We start from the raw sequence: 17,479 nt of genomic DNA, 5'->3' as shown, positions 1-17,479 counted from the left end.
CAAGAACTTGCTGAGTTTTTAGCTAAACAAATACAGTAAAATGTGGTTATCCTTGCTTTTGATTTATCTGCCATCTAAACCAAAGCAGGAAACACTTCCCACTTCTTTTTTTTTTTTTTTAAAAAAACCTTATTTTCATTCATGATTTTCTTGAAACTGAAACTTTCAAAAGAGACATGAATGTGTTTTTTTTCCTCAGGTGTCGTCATGGGGGCGGTGTTTGGGATGCTGCTGCGGTACATGATGGTGACAGACATGTCCGCCCTCACGATGGTTTCCTTCCCTGGAGAAGTCCTGATGAGGATGCTGAAGATGCTCATCCTGCCTCTCATCATCTCCAGCCTCATCACAGGTGAGCCACTCACACATCCTGTTAAACAAGATCTTGTTTTCATCAGCTGTAAAAGCAGACTAATTGTTATATTTTCTCTTAATCGTCCTAAACTTATTTTTCTTACTGGATAAATTAGTAACACATTTTTGGCAACACTTCATAATAATTACACACTATAAAGCATCAGTTAAGCGTTAAATGAGCATAAGTTAACACTCATTTATAAAGCCTTACTTCTGCTTTATTAAGCATTAACAAGTAGCTTATATGTGTAAATGGATATACGGATAAACAGTTACACTGGCTACAAGTAAAAGAGATTAATTTATTCATTATTGCTTTTTATCAGGATTATTATTGTAACAAAATCACCATTTACTATTTATAGGAAGCATACATTTAGTCGGAATACACATAACTGTTCTAGAAGACATGCAGAGGATGGTCATTTCACTTTACCAAATGCATCAAAAAGACTGTCCTGTACAGAGTCATGTCATACTAGAACTCATTATCAAAACCTATTTCACAGTCAAAAACCAAAGGTATTTTGAAATTATCACCAAAAACTTAATCTAAAATAAAATAAACATTTATTGACATTGTTGAGCAATGCCATTATATTGGGGTGTATGTGTGGTGGGGAGGCAAGAATCACATTCATTTTTGTGAACGTTGTTTCTCATTACTTATTTTGAATATTTATATATGTTAATACTTGCATGTATATCTATAAATGTAAACATTTTAGAAATGTCTGGACCCCAGGAAGAATAGTTGCAGCTGCTTGGTTGCAACTTATGGGGAAATTAAAAAAACAAAAAACGAAACAGTTATTTAGAGGTGGTTCTTTAAGTTCCAATCTCATTTACAAAACTCAGAAGAATCCTTTTCATGTGAGACTGAGATCAAACAGGAATCTAAGTGACGATGAATAGTCTGCTGTCAGCTGTGCAATATTTTATTTTTATAAGGATTTTATTTGTGGGATTTTTCACACTTGTGGTCCACTTTTATTTATCTTACTGGAAAATGTTTATTTTTTCTCAAAAGTAGCCTATGTTTCAATTGTATAATAAATATTTCTGTCTTGTTTATCGCCCTGTTTAGCTCTTTTTTTGAGCAGGTAAAGACCTTACATCTCCTGTGTAAAGACTTTATAAGGCATAAATAGTCCTCACTTTAGAATCGGTCACAAAGACAGTTAATTAACAAGTACTAAATGCTTTATAACTACATGAATTCATCTTGAGTTACAACAGGAATATGGGTTTATAATTGATTTATTAACAGTACATGTCTAAAATTGTGGATGTGGAATGATACATTTACAGGGTTTCTGAAATATTTTTTTAATCCTTTTAAATCATTAATAAAATGTTTGTAAAAACATAAATAGGCTACTAGCTTAATGCTTAATAAAGTAAAAGTGATTATTTATAGATGATTAACTAAGTATTAACTCATGCTTAACTAATGTTTAACTAATGCTTCATACTGTGTAGTTATCATAAATTGTTACCATATTTTATGTTCATTTTAATAAAAAAAACTGCAAATAAAACATTTTTTAATGTATTTTCCTGCTAAAACATCTCCATCTCTATTTTTTCTGTTGTCAAATATTTCCCAGCTGTGTCGCTTTTTAAGGCTTGTTTTCAGCAGAGCAGCAAGAGCTCATTAAAATCAGCCACTTAGTTGTGGGTGGGACCGTTGAGGCGGAAGTTAGCTACGCTCATTTCCCATCAGCCCTTTGTTTACACTCTCTCCTGCTAGCTTATAGCTCCTCACAAGTCTAAGCTAACATTAGCGTAGCAAAAAAACGGTGAGCGATATTGGAGCTATCCAACCATATAGTTTTGAGCTCAGGCAAGGAAAATGAAGACGTTCTTGGATCTATTTATCTATGATCTATTCATCTGAATTGGAGCTGCGTCACGAACCCGAACTTTTTCCAACCACAGGTTTTCCTCTGCTGATCCAACCCAGTTTGAATAAAGAAATGCTCAAAAATTCAGTTTTAATCTTAAATTATTTCATACATGTCCTCCATTAGGAGAAAATCCTACAAGAACATGTTAAAAAGACCAAAAACATAGTTTTCATTGAACTGGAGATGCAGTCCACAAACGTCTCCCCCCGTCTCCTTCAGGGCTTGCTGGTCTTGATGCTCGCTCCAGTGGCAGGATGGGAAGCAGAGCCATGGTGTACTACATGTCCACCACCGTAATCGCCGCGGTTCTGGGGGTGATCCTGGTGCTGGGAATCCACCCGGGGAACCCGAAGCTGAGGGGAAGAACTTCATCCAATGCACCAAAGAACCAGGAGGTCAGCAGCCTGGACGCCTTCCTGGATCTGATCAGGAACCTGTTTCCTGAGAACCTGGTGCAGGCCTGCTTTCAACAGGTACTCCCATTTTTGTTGGTCTTGTCTTGATTATAGTTAGAAAGTTTGATTAACACCTAAATGCAATAAACTCATCAGGAAAATACTTAATAAGGCAGGAAATCTTGGGAGAAGCTGAGTAATTTTCTTAAAACTAGTCAATTGTCATTTCTTATTTTTCTGCATTGTCAAAAAATTACCCTGCTGTTGTTCCATTGATTTATGTTAAAGTTTGATGTTGTTTTTCCGCATGTGCTTTCAGTTATCCTACATTATGACCCTTTTTGTTCTGTCATCTGTTTAGTGATTATGGCTCCCTTCGGGTAGAAAAAAGATTGAAGATAAAATATTGAATGGGGGTCATATGGATAAATGCTTTCAATCATTAGCAGACCGTTTTCAAAAACCAAAAAGTTTCTTAGAAGTGATAAAAAGTTGAAACTTTATTTGGGTTTAAGGATCTTTAACATCTTAAAGTCCCACTGAAATCATTTTTGAGCCATTTTCCATTTAACAGTCATCTTTTTTTTTATTTTGATGGGGCAGTTTTTAGCTAAAAAAAAACTGAGTCGTTTTCTAGGACATAATTTCTGCAGAGTGGCAGGAGTTCATTAGAATTTTCACTTCCCCAATGCAGAGCGGAGTGGAGCCAGGAGCTTGTGGCTCGCCCAGCGTATTTTCTAAGTCACAAATAAGCTTTTTTTAAACTACAGTTTTATTTGTCTGCTCCTCATTCAGAATAAAGAAACCCTCAGAAAAGCAATTATGAGTTTACTTTTCTTCACATCAGAAAAACGCCACAAGAACATTTTAAAAACACCATTCTCATCGGCGTGGGTCTTTAAAGCAGAAATAGAGCTTGAAATTTTGCACCAATGTTCAAACAGAATCATTAAAGTCCCCCCATGACAATATTTCTTTTATTAAAAAAACATTGCCAGTTGTGTTTTCACTATGATTATGACGTTTTTAACCAGAATCCACAACCTAAATGTCTTGTTTCCAAAATCATCTGAGCAGCAATCCACCCTCCTCCCCGCCGAGGAAGTGAAGATCTTCATGGACAGAACTTCCTCCAAAATCCTGATTCTTTCTCCTTCCAGTTCACCAAAGACTCTTTTAGCTAATTCTCCAATGTTTATTGACTGTGATCAATACATTCAATCATTGGTTTCTCAGAGTTCTTGATAAAATAATCAAAGCTAACATCAAAATGCTCTTTGATTGATTTACAATCCTTTCCAACTGCGGTCAAATGAGCCGCCGTTCACATTTCCGTGGTCACATCAAGAAGCTCCGTGGAGTCTGGTGGAGATTTTCCAGCGTTCTCAGTCCTGCTACCGTAAGTATTGGATGAAACTCACACCAAAAATCCAGTGATGCTGATTTGACCACAGAAATGTGAACGGCGGCTCATTTGACTGCAGTCAATGTGAAGATACCATCTTCTCTTCTCCAGAACCTGAACTAGGCACTAGGAACAGATGAGGGTTTAGTGCATGTGCAGCAGAGCTGTTGATGGAAAGAAGATCATTCATTCAGAGTCTGTTCAAGACAGTTTGATTGATTTAAAAGGAGAAACACTCAGGAATGCAAAATGATTTCTTAATAAATTTGTTCTCTTTCATAAGAAAAAGGCCACACATACATGTTAAAAACTCAAAAAACACGATTTTCATCAGAAGGCGACTCTAAATGTATTAATTTTTGTGTTAAGTCATAAAGAATGAATGAAAACTACGACAAACTATCATCCATCCCGCGGCTCATCTCCTGTTTGTTGCTCTGTCTTTAGTGGGGTGTGTCTGAACGATTCCTTCAGTCCTGTTTGAGTAGGTCGGCCTTTCCTTAACTGCTAATCTCCTTTTATTTTGCCTCAGTTTAGTGTCTCCTAGTGCCTAGTGAATAGGGAAAGCTGCCAAACCAGACCTGATTGACTCCCTTTTCTCTCTTTGTGTTGTTGCATCAGTCCCCCCCCCCACACACATTTTTAAACCTCTCTTTGCATCTCTGCTTCTTTTGTTTAAACTCATCAGGAATTCATTTGGGTCATAAAAGGAGTGGCACTCAGCGCAGGAAAGGACTGTCTTCCATTTAATGCCTTTTCTCTTGTTTTTATGTGAGAATCTCTTGTTCTCTGTTTGTTTGTTCTTTAAACACAAATCACTGTCACTTCTGAGGCTGCAAGACTCAGAAAACCGCATATTCTTATCGGGATCTTTCTCGTTGTCCCAACCCAGATTATTGAGCGTTCTCGTTGTCTTTTCTTGTAGGTCCAGACGGTGCTGAAAACGGTGCAGGTGGTTCCAACAAACCAATCTGAGGCCGTGTCGGTGGTTAAAAAAAAACTGGAATACAAATGGGGGATGAATGTCCTCGGTGAGTTAGTCTAAAGGTGGAAAGATTTTCATTTTATGTCCATGAACCATTTGCATGTGCTGATCGGCTGCTTCGTGTCTTCACGAAGGCTTGATCGGCTTCTTCATCACCTTTGGGATCTGCATGGGCAGGATGGGCGAGCGGGGCAAGGTTATGTGCGACTTCTTCAACATCCTGAATGAAATCATCATGACGATGGTCTCCATGATCATGTGGTCAGTGTCTGTGTGTGTTTGTGTGCTTTGGCGTGCTGAAGATACGCTCAGAGGTCCGCGACAGTGAAACTGTGGGAATTAGACAGTGAGCAGGATGGGAACAAGAAGGAGAGGTTTTGATGAAGGACGTGGACAGATGGGGACGGAGAGGGTTTCTCTGGGACTCGCTGGAGTCTGCGGTAAGCTGGGGAGTAGCAGAGGTCGGGGCCCGGAACAGTGTGGAGGACTCCCATGAGATCTGGGGTGGAAGATTTCCAAGATGTAATGGATCTTCTGATGCAGAGGAGCCGCTTGGCAGCAGCGTACAAAGCAGAAAGCCGTGAGGCGGAAGGATGAGCGTCCTTTCTAGAAGAGAGGCTCGCCTTGAGGACTCGCAGGAACACGGCTGCTCTTTCAGGGAACTTGAATATCAGCGCCGTGAGCTGGAACGGGACCAGCAGAGAGTGGGGGTTTTGAAGAGAAACAGCAGGATGCTTGTCTTACATCTCTTTTAGGCCATCCACATGTGCAGCTGGACACCAAAGGAATTGTGTCAGCTCCACATCACTCACTCAGTATAAACAAATTACTCAGCGGGCCTGTGGAGCAAACCAAACACAGAGGCCCGTGTAAACAGAACCTTGGAGAACATCCATTGACTCACATATGCTGCCTCTCCAGAAAAACAACTGTCAGAGGACGCCGGCGTTCGCCGCACAGCTGAGCCGCCCGCTGAAGCAGGCCGTGGTCGGGAGGAGACTTGGGGGCGGGGCCAGGAGGGAAACAATGTTTTGATTCACTTCCTACAGAAGACAAGTGAATGAATGCGAACAACTGCAGATCCACGAGGGTCACGTTCTCTGACAGTGAAGATCAGCTAGTCTGTGTTAATTGTTATCATTTATCAATTATATGAAAATAGATCAGCTTTTGATCTATTTTTAAAGCGTTTCCAATGCCCTTTTAATTATGTCTACACCGTTTTTAGGGAAAATCTAAAAATCTGTGTTGTTTTCTAGGACATAGTTTCTGCAGAGTGGTAGGAGTTCTTTAGGAGTAACTGTCCAGTTTTGATCCAGATTCCAGCTCTGACGAGGACGCACATAGTCAGAATGTGTTTTTATGTTTGTTTGTTTATTGTTTTGCACAAATAGAATACACAAGGATTCATAAAAATAAAATCAAGTACAGTCCAGGAAAAGGCAAAAACCCAAATGGCTTATTCAAGGCCTCCACCCAAAAGGATCAAACATATAAATAAATAAAAATGTATATTTCAAATGCCTTTTTTAAAGAAAAAATGGCAATACATATATTAGTAGTTCACAAATAACAACATCTCTGAAAAAAAGAGGGACATCGTAGCAGAAAATATGGCGACTAAAAATATTTGCTGGAAGGAAGTCCAGATCGGAAACGCCCCAACCCCGACAGATTTTGGTTGAAAAACACTCAAAGATTAATTTAACCGGCAAATCCCAACAGTTTTGAGCTTTGAAGTGTCTCTGTCACAACCCACAAAGCTCTTTGACACACAAGAACTCTTTACACAATCAACGTGAATCAGCTGATTCGCAGAGAAAAGCGTTTTTATGCTGTAAGCAACACTAGAAATATATTTTTCCCCAATATGCAACACGTTACTAATATAAAGGGTTGTATTCGGGCTCAAAGCCACTTTTCTCCGCGTCAGAATCAGCAGATTTACAAATCTGAACACTTTTGTCAATATCCTTTTTGAATTTAATGAAGTGTTTACCCTCTTTTGATACATTTTAGGCTGATCCTCAACACTAAATTAAAATGTTTTTGTAAAAGTGGCTACAACTCTGAAACCTTTTGGAATTTCCACTCCTGGCTAATGATTTTCAACCGCCGTCGTGTATGGGGGCGGAAAAGGGATTCTGTGCCCCGTCCATGATTCTACATTGCAAATACGATTTTTTTCAAACTGCATTTTTTTCGTCTACTTCTGATTCACAACAATTTTAATAAAAAAAATACTTAAAATTACATTTTTAGCTTAATTTTCTTAATATATGTAGTACATCATCAGAAAAATGCCACAATTTAATGTTAAAGACACCAAAATCAAAGTAATTTCATAAGTAGTTTCTCTTTAAAGGAAAAATGTAGCTTATAAAAAAAAATAAATGTAAAAAGCATGAAAAGACGTGCTATTTATTAGGGCCATGTATCAAAAATGATTTCCAGATTCGATTTGATTCTCAATTTTTTATTTACATTGCAAAATGTTTAGAAGATATTTATACTAACTACTGTAAAATGTATTAGTGAAATAATTATATCGTTAATATCATCCAGTGTTACATGGATTCTCTAAAGAGAAGTTCTCACAAAAATGTTCAGATCATTAACATTGTAAACATTGTTCTGCTTCTCCTGGTGGGCGTTTCAGTTTGGCCACTAGGTGGAGCTTACTTTTTTTCAAGAAGAATAAGCAAAAATTGTGCTTTAGACCACAAATGGTTACTTTAAAAACATTTCCCTAAAAGAGTTTAGAAAATTCATGCCTGTGAGTTTATAAAGCTGTTCATTTAGTATGTTTATGCCAACCGAGCGTTAGCATTAGCCGTCCTATGGGAAGTTCCATTAAACATTAACATCAAGCTAGCATACTAGCATTATGTGCTAGATCGATCTCTATTTTTATGAATCTATATTAAGTTTAGATTAATTCAAATTGATTTTATCAACTCATCCCAACTGATTAGTTTGAAATAAAAGCATCAGTAAACAAACATCTCCTCCTCCAGCTGGATCTCTGCTCCTTGTTCGTTGCAGGTACTCCCCTGTTGGCATTGCCTCCCTGATTGCAGGAAAGATCGCCGCTATTGGAGACCTGGAGACGGTCGCCAGGCAGCTGGGCATGTACATGGTGACCGTCATCGTGGGCCTGGTGATCCACGGCGGCTTGATCCTCCCCGCCATTTTCTTTGCCATCACCAGAAAAAGTCCTTTTGCGTTCTACTCTGGAATCTTCCAGGCGTGGATCACCGCTTTGGGAACTGCCAGCAGGTACGCCGGCGTGATCAATCGATCGGAGTATTCTGCAATAGTTTCTGCAGGGCTGAGCCGGGTCAGTGGAGCCAAAAGTGCGTGAGCGTAGGCCCTCATGGACAAGTCCATGTCAGACAGATCACATATTTGGGATGCCTAAGCCTTCGGATTAGTCGCCAGCAGCCAAACTGGCGCTACTGTATGCTGCTTGGCCCTGCCTGACTTGGCCTGTCTGGATTCTGCTGACACCAACTGTCATTTTGGCACTTTATTGAGGCTTTAGTGAAAATGGATAATCCTATCAGTGTTTTCTGTAATTATATTATGACCCGAGCTTAGCGGGGCGAGGAATCAAATTCCTTTAATTCACGTATTGGAGGAGTGAAACAGTGGCTGTCACCAGCTGTTAGGTGTAGGCTGTCAGCCAACTGGACTTTCTGCTGCCTTTTATTTGCCTCGTGGCCTGTTTTTGCCCCTTCACCTTTCTCCCCCCGATGCCTCTCACCACCTGTCTGCCTGTTTCCATTTCAGCCACCTCTGTTTTCCTCTGACTTTCTCTTGGTTTTTTGTGTTTTCTTCCAGCGCCGGGACACTGCCGGTCACTTTTCGCTGTCTGGAGGAAAACCTGAAGATCGACAAACGCGTGACCCGCTTCGTGCTGCCCATCGGGGCCACCATCAACATGGACGGCACCGCTCTGTACGAGGCTGTGGCGGCCATCTTTATCGCCCAGATGAACGACATCTCCCTGGACGGAGGACAGATCGTCACAGTCAGGTGAGTTTATCGTTGCACATGTCATTCTTGTTGGAATTTCACATTTATTTAAGATTTTTTAAAAACTGTTCTATTTAAACAAACAACAGAATGTTCACACTCCGAAGGAAATTGAAGGCAAACAAAATTGTTTTACAATTTAAATGTGACTCTTTTTTATGGCTGTTAGCCCTTCAACACACCTGTTACTCAATCATGAACGCTCTTCCCGAAAAAGACCGCACTAACCAGTTCATTAAGGATAGCTGGAGGCAGAGAGCGCCGGCGAGGACAGATGAAGACGGAGGAAGAGCCGGCGGCGGCGCAGGGACCCGGCTTCCAGGGAACGCGAGAAGTCGGGGATCAGTTTCGACACGCACGACTCTCTCAATTAAATGCAAATTTCTGAGCAGCCGACCAATCAGCTGATGGATGAACATGTGGGAGGAGCTCTTTCGTTTCTCAAATTTGCTCTCACTTTATTTGAAACCCGGTTTTGTGGCATAAACATGACGACATCACTAACAAAAATAAAATTCTTGTTCCAGTTGATGCAGCAACATTTCATAAATCTTTTATTTAACTGAATATTTTTCAAGTTTTCTTTGAGGAAACGACTCAAATGAATTGATGATCGTCATTTTAACATTTCCCAAACTCTTGGTGATGTTTTTATTAGTTAATAATGGGATATCGTTTTTTGTCTTTTTAACAAACTAAGTTCAAATAGTTCATAAGAATCTCCAAATGATAAAAAGTTTGTCTTTATCTCATCGTCATTTAAAGTTAATGCACAATCAAAATTCATGTTTTTCCAAATACTTTTACATCAGATCCTTTCTTTACGATGCATTACTGTCTGCAGCACGTCTACATTACAGACGGAGGTTTTCTACATTTTTTTAAGCTAATTGGATCCAGTTTTCTTGGCTCAGATTGAGCTTGTTCTGGTTGGAGGATACAAATGATCCTGAAGCAGTCTGCTGTGTCTTTGATCAACCACCAATTTTACCACCAAATTGCAAAATATTATTATTATTATTCATTAGACTGCTCTGTTCATATGTGAGCTGATGAAGGTGGTCCGTCTGTATGAGGGGGGGGGGGCGGTTGGTGTGTGTGAAAAGACAGCCGAGCTTTAGATCAGATAAATTCTGTTGGGGTGGAGATAACACGATTTAGAGTCCAAACTGGCCTGCAGTCACATCTGGGCCTGACATGAACTGGTAATTTTTATAATTGCTTACATGTCAGAGCAAGCTGCATTCCTCCATGATGCTGTGGGCAGAACAGTCCTCTGCGTTGCCTGTTTTAAAAGAATGCACATAAACACTCGATTTTCTCCTATTAAATAACCTGCGGTCTTATTTAGTGCTGAGATTATAATATTTGAAAAATTATATTGTAAAATGCAATCATAGTGTATTTATTAACTATTAAAGTATGTTAAAGTCGCCTCTAACTACAGAAAAAGCTTCTTTTGGTTGAGTATATTTGAGTAGGTTATTTTTTAAGTCAAACTCTGAAGAATGAATAAGATCTTCAAAGCTTCTTGTAACCCTTCCGCTCTCCTTGGCTTGTTTACATTAAAAGTAGGGTCATCTGGACCCCACAAGACAGTGTGCTGAACTTTTTTATCATTGATTTTTGAGTCCATGGAAGACATAAAATCCTGTCCACCTTTGTCCACATTTGTCATGGAAGGAATGACACACCAATTGGAGTCATCTGGACCCCAAAAAGAGCGGAATCATATTTCAATCATTTCTGTATACATTTTGTTGTATATTATTTTTATATATAAAAGAGAAAATAAATATATTGATAACCAATGAATGAGTCATTAAGTTGTGAAACAATAAACAGAAAAAGTCGTGTATGAACAGAAACTGCAGCTCCGCCTCCTCCATGTTTACCTGTATTGCTGCGTTTGTCTTGGAGGGAAAGAGTTTTCAGACATTGTTTACTCCTGTTACACTCCCAGAATTGTTTAAAATACTTATTTGAAATAAAAGTAGGAATTTGGATCTTCTGTATTGTTTATTGATCCAAACCTTTTTGTTCCTTGTTTTAATGTTTGCTCCTCATTTGGGGTCGCACTTCGAAATCTATCGTTTCAGAAAAATCTCTTTTACAACACAGGAACTTTTCAAGTAAATCAACCAGACGTACCTTCAGGACTGATCTGTTCCTTTCCCTCTTTAGTATGACTGCCACCCTGGCCAGTGTTGGAGCTGCCAGTATTCCCAGCGCCGGTCTGGTGACCATGCTGCTGATCCTGACGGCCGTCGGCCTGCCAACCCAGGACATCAGTCTGCTGATCGCCGTCGACTGGCTGCTGTGAGTCGTGTGTTTGAGCTGTGGCTGCTGTGGATGCACAAAATGTCTTTGAAAATCCTGCCAAAGTGCTCCAGCGCTTCACTTCTGTTTGCCCGCTCAGGGACAGAATGCGCACCTCCATCAATGTGGTGGGCGACTCGTTCGGTGCCGGGATCGTGTATCACTTATCCAGAACGGAGCTCGCTGATCTGGACGCGGCAGAGATGCAGATGCTCCACCCGGGAGAGGAGCTGGATTTCATCCCTCCTCCTCCCATCCTCACTGACATGGACCTGATCGACCCCTTCAAACCGCCAGAGCTGCCCCCCCGCTCTCCGCGCCCTCCCAAACTGAACCACCACAGCCACGTTGCGTCCCAGTCCATCCCTCACTCGCCGTCGTGTTCTGTCCGATCTCCATCCCCTCGCTCCATCCGTTCTCCCTCCCCGCGCTCCGTCTGCTCCCATTCTCCTCGGCCCCTCCGTTCTCATTCGCCACGTCTGCTCCGCCGGACGGAGCAAGGCTACAGCCCCCTGCCCAGTTATGATAACCAGGTAAGCTCCTTTCAGTTTACTTGGAAAACTTTTAAATATTTTTTTAGTGTAAAATTACTTAAAAACAAAACATTTGGAGTTCATTTAAAATTTTCAAACTGTTTCTGTAAATTTAAGATTTATGCTTTTAAAGCTTCAGTCAATAACGGAACCGTGACGTCTGTGTTCAGATCTCCATGCCGCCGCGCTCCTACCGAGAGCGGGAGCGGGAACGAGAACGAGAACGGGAGCGAGAACGAGAGCGAGAACGAGAGCGGGAGCAACTGAGGCGAGAGAGTGAGACCGAAGATGACGAAGAGCGAGACCGGGTTCTGTGCGAACTCAGCGACGGCGAGGAAAGTGACGATACCGCTTACGATCGACGGCACGCCATTCCGCCGTGTGACCTGCCATGATTTGATTTCTTCAGAATTTTCCCAAAATGTCTTTGTTTTACCTCCAGTTTTGCTGCTTTTTGGATCTCTGTTTGGATCCAGAAAAGGGAAAGTCAGCACTATTATGACTGAAGATTTGAACAATATTTATACACCATAAAATAAAGGCAATTAATAACTTAATGAATTCTAAAAAAGATTTTTAGAGAAACAATGAAAAACTGTTGTTTTTCTTAATTAAAAAGAGCACTAGTGTAGTTTTCTAAAGTTTCTTAATCAAATCTTCATGAAACAAGTTCTCTCAAACCAACTGCTCATGTGCACCTTTTCACCTTAAATTTTTAAACTTCCTCTGCATAAAAATGTTAACAGCTTAGTCAACATTAGTGAGTTATGTCTCCATTTTTAATTTTTCTAAAACTCAAATTCCAAGAAAACACGACATGTAATCTTTCTCTCCATCTACCAACGACATCATCTGGGAACAAAGAACTATTCGATGAACAAAAACATTTCAAAAATGAAGGAAATCAGGTGACACAGAAAGGTTCCTAGAACCTGAAATTCTCTTGATGTTTCTGGAGGAAAGGTGGCTGGGGCCTTTCCTCAACCAATCACAGCTTGACTTTTCTAAAAGTAACACCCCCACTCCGCTGGCCACTCTTCAAGTTAACGCACATAAGTATATCAGTTAAAATTTTACAGCTTTTTCCACTAAATTTAAGTTTCAAAATTTTCCAAATATTGAGTCTTTTGTCTTTTAGGAGTTAGAACTTCTCACACAGTTTTACAATTGTGCTCATACGTTTACATGCCATGGAAGAAATAATGATTTATTGGTAATTTTTCATAGAATATGAATAATAACACAAAATCTTTATTTCCACTCATAGGTAGTGGTTGGGTGAAGCCGTTTAGTGTCCAAAAATTCAGTTTACTCTTTTTTTAATCATAACAACAGAAAGTTTACATAACCTGATGACTTTATTCAAGAAACATGCACACAAGCTGGAACAAAAAGGAATGGTAGCTAAAGGTAACCATCCTCACCTGTGACTCTTTGTCGGTAATTAATGTGCGTGGGAAATGGGGAAAAGCTAAAGAGCTGTCAAAAAATCTACGGGAAAAGGTAACTGAACTGTATAAAACAGGAACAGGATACAAGATTTGAGAATGCCAGTCAGTAGTGTTCAAACATTGATCAATAAGTGAAAAGTGAGGAGTTCAGTGGGGAAAGAAAGAGCTGTCAAAAAAGCTATGGGAAAAGGTAACTGAACTGTAGAAAACAGGAAAGGAATACGAGAACCAAGAATACCAGTTAGGAGTGTTCAAACTTTGATAAAGAAGTGGAAAGTGAGGAGTTCAGTGGGGAAAGAAAGAGCTGTCAAAAAAGCTATGGGAAAAGGTAACTGAACTGTAGAAAACAGGAAAGGAATACGAGAGCCAAGAATACCAGTTAGGAGTGTTCAAACTTTGATAAAGAAGTGGAAAGTGAGGAGTTCAGTGGGGAAAGAAAGAGCTGTCAAAAAATCTACGGGAAAAGGTAACTGAACTGTACAAAACAGGAACGGGATGCAAGAACCAAGAATGCCAGTTAGGAGTGTTCAAGCTTTGATAAAGAGGTGGAAAGTGAGGGGTTTGGATTCTGAAGGGTGAGGGGTTGGTTTCTGTTGATACCAAACCACGGTCACAAACATTTCTGCCCTAACTACCAGAAAATTGTTAGGGATGCAAAAAAAAAAAAACCTTGTGTGATCCAGGACTATCTGAAAAACTGTGGTGGGGATTTTTTAAGATGCATAATAAGGAGGCCTCTGAAGAAAAATGGTTTTGCGGTTGAGTCGCCTGAAGAAATCCTTTTTTTGTGCAAATGCCACGAGATAGTTCACTGTACAAAAACAGGCCTCCAAGTTTATGGAGCGAAGTCATTTGGAGTGACAAGACCGTAATAGAGCTTTTTGGCCACAACTATAAACGCTACATTTGTAGAAGAGATTAAAATATCAGTATTTCTACCGTGAAACATGGAGGTGGATCAAAGACTGTTCGGGGATGTTTGAGCTACAAAGAAACTTGGTCAAAACTGATGACAAGATGAATGCAGTACGTTATCAGAAGATACTGGAGGAAAACTTTTCAACATAACAACGATCCAAAACACAGGACCAGGTCCACCTGTCATTAGTTCCAACAGAATAATGTGACGGTTCTGGAGTGGCCGTCTCCATCTCTCGACTTCACTATTATTGCACCACTCTGAGGGGATCTCAAACGGGCAGTTCAAGCAAGAAAACCCAAGAATTCAAAGGAACTTGAGGTTCTTTGCCTTGAAGAATGGGCTGCTTTACTATTAGAGAAATATTAATCCACAACAACCACAAGAGTCTCAAAACTGTTATCGATGCAAAACAAAGTATAAAGTAGATTTGTGTGACTTTGAAGTCTCTGTTGTCATTAGGATTTAAAAAGTGTAAACAGAATTTTTACCAATAAATGGCTTCACCCAACCAGTGGGGAAAAATGTGTTAGCATTCATATTCTATAAAGAAATAGCCTAAAATTCATAATTTGTTCTAAGGAATGTAAACTTATGAGTACAGCTGTAACTGGATGCTGTTGGCCTGTTTATATTGTACAGATGATTTAAAAAAAAAGATATTTTTTCTGTTTTTGTAAATGTTCAGTTTTGTATGGATAAAACTAACAGCTGGGATTTGGTTCAGTTGGTTTCTAGAACAGAGCTTTCCAACATGCTGCTGGTTCCTTCAAATAGGAAGTTCTCTAAAGCTCTAAGAAAGATGGAGAAGTTTGTGCAGTTTCGGTTAGTATTTTTCTACAGTTTTCCACCGTCTTGCATATTTTCTTCATTTCCATCCTTTGCTTTCTTCCTCGTTTTCTCCAGCCACAGTCACTGTGGCTGTTAATATTGTCTAAAATCTAAATATTCTTGTGTGTGTGTGTTTATGTTAGGGTGTGTGCTATCATGATTATTACAAAAATGCTGTTTTAATTCTTAAGTTTGCATTTGTTAGTTATATTACTTAGATTAAATCTCTGCAAGTTGCTATCTCTGCTCCCATAAACGGCTTTTTATTTGAAGCTGTCCCTCAATAGTTGAGATTTCCTTCAGATTCAGCGGTTGGTGCAGGTGGTGTGTATATTGTACTTAATAATACTAATATATAATAAAATCTAAGAGCTCTATTTGAAGTTACTGCTGTTTTCCTGGTTATTTTGTGTTTAAAAATCCTGCAGGGGAAGATTTTATTGGATGGGAAAGTTGCAATAGACACAGAGAAAAAGCACACAGAGCTCAGCTTGATGAAACAAAGACACTGAGACAGCAGCGCTCTAATCCTCTCAGAGAAGAGGCGGACACGGGTTAAGGCAGGAGCGAGTGACGATGGCGAGAGGAGCGGCGGGGCAGCAGATGGCCAGAAAGACGTCAATCTTTCTCATTCTTCCCAGACAGCATAAGGGTGCTGGGTAATTGCGAGCAGGACTGACGTGAGTTTCTGGTCCATCACAGGAGGGGTGTGTGAGGTGAAAGGTGAAGAGCTGCAGGCCGGCGCTCTGCACACATCCACCATGTCTAGAATCCAGGTTTCGGAGGGCAGACCAGACGTCTCTGGTTAAGTGGTGTTGGTGAAGCACTAATCTGCTCTGTAGCTTCTCCGGAACATGACACGGGGATATGTGAGGCGAACCGGGGCGGGGGGTCAGGAATTTAATCACCATCGTCATCATCTGAGAGAATGCTGGAGCATCATCTGCAAGAAGCACTCAGCTCACCTCAGTGAAGAAAGCCCTCAAGACTTCATTTGGAGATTTTACACCCAAACCTCTAGATTAATTTCATTTATTGCGTTTTTCACAGCACACAACAAAAAATTACACAATATTATAGTGAAAATGAAAAGGGGACAGAGAGAAGAAAACTTATTATTTCTGCCCCATTTAACTAAACCTTTGATGTTTTGGGCCTGTTTTTTACTGATCAAATCTGACAGAATCTCATATGATTTCCTTTCAAAATAAAAAATAAGACACCCTGTGCTAAACAGGATCATCCCAGGGTAGCTCTGGACAGCTACTAACCATTGTTAAAATAATATGTTCTTTAAACTCATAAAAGATCAAACTTTTTAACAAAGTTTGCTTAGTATTTGAAATCTGAAGGCCTCTTCAGGTCAGCAGGGATCTAAAAATAGTTTATTTGATAAACTTAACTAATTTAAATAAAAAAATAAAAAAAATGCTAATCTAGTAACTCTTATTTAAAAGATATGAATATTATTTAATTTATGGAGGGGTAAAAGAGCCCCATGTGGCCCCTAAACTTAAACTAACTAACTAAATATGTCTCTGTAATGCAACATAAATACATCAAATGGCTGGCAAAAGCTGATAAACAAAATAAAACAAAAAATACATCAAATAATATAATTAAATAACCCAACATCTTTATATAGTGGTTCATATTGTCTGAGCATTTATTTTTTCTATTTTTTTATGTAATAATTGAATTAGACTCTTGATTATCCCATAATCTGTACTGAAACACTTTAAAATGTATTTTTGTTTGGAATTTGTTAGTTTTAAAGATCTCTGGTCCTTATAGGTTGTAATTATATGGATTAGATCTGGGTGTTTGTGACACAAAATAGAAGGGAATTGTATGTTTTGGTGCTCCTGACAGCTGAGGTATTCCTAAGGAATCTCCACCGCCAAATATCACATTTGGTGCCAAATTAAATTGAATTTATTCATCTCACAGGAAGAAATTCACTCGCCATGGCAACTCGAATTAAAAAAGCAAGTGATGGTACGATTACAGCTCAGCAAATATCATCTCAAACAAATAAATAGGTGCATAGATAAATGGGAATGAACGACCTGCGGTAGCTCTCGTTTCTATTCTGTGAGTCTGATGTAGGTGACTTTTCATGTACAGATCATCAGTGTTGTGGTTTAAAATGTAGTTTTTCTTCAATGTTTATTCCGTGTACTATTATTTCAATTAGGGGAGGGCAAACTTTGAGACTTGTGAGCCACAAAGGGCTTTAAAATTTGACGGAAGAGCCGAATCATATGTGGAGTGTTATTGTAGTTCAACTTATAAGAGAAAAAAACATGGAATCTGGATGAAAATCCGGCTTTAAT

General features: G+C 39.5%; 1 protein-coding gene across 6 annotated transcripts in view; it reads left to right on the top strand.

Moving 5' to 3' along the window:
* slc1a9 (solute carrier family 1 member 9) overlaps window positions 1-15,530 on the top strand; it is a 39,127-nt gene extending 23,597 nt beyond the window's left edge. For 5 of the 6 annotated variants that reach the window (XM_024271597.1, XM_024271598.1, XM_024271599.1 and 2 more), the window contains 9 exons: window positions 200-352; window positions 2,487-2,740; window positions 4,993-5,098; window positions 5,187-5,313; window positions 8,098-8,331; window positions 8,896-9,090; window positions 11,275-11,409; window positions 11,510-11,942; window positions 12,113-12,337. In XM_024271597.1, coding sequence (XP_024127365.1) covers window positions 200-352; window positions 2,487-2,740; window positions 4,993-5,098; window positions 5,187-5,313; window positions 8,098-8,331; window positions 8,896-9,090; window positions 11,275-11,409; window positions 11,510-11,942; window positions 12,113-12,337 — 1,862 coding nt within the window. Of the gene's footprint in view, window positions 1-199; window positions 353-2,486; window positions 2,741-4,992; window positions 5,099-5,186; window positions 5,314-8,097; window positions 8,332-8,895; window positions 9,091-11,274; window positions 11,410-11,509; window positions 11,943-12,112 lie in introns of all 6 variants that reach the window. The other variant, XM_024271596.1, reaches the window with a different exon arrangement.
* Window positions 15,531-17,479: the final 1,949 nt, after the last annotated feature.

Source organism: Oryzias melastigma, linkage group LG8 (assembly GCF_002922805.2).
Source record: "Oryzias melastigma strain HK-1 linkage group LG8, ASM292280v2, whole genome shotgun sequence".
Taxonomy (NCBI): domain Eukaryota; kingdom Metazoa; phylum Chordata; class Actinopteri; order Beloniformes; family Adrianichthyidae; genus Oryzias; species Oryzias melastigma.
This window is presented reverse-complemented; position numbering and strand designations above follow the sequence as displayed.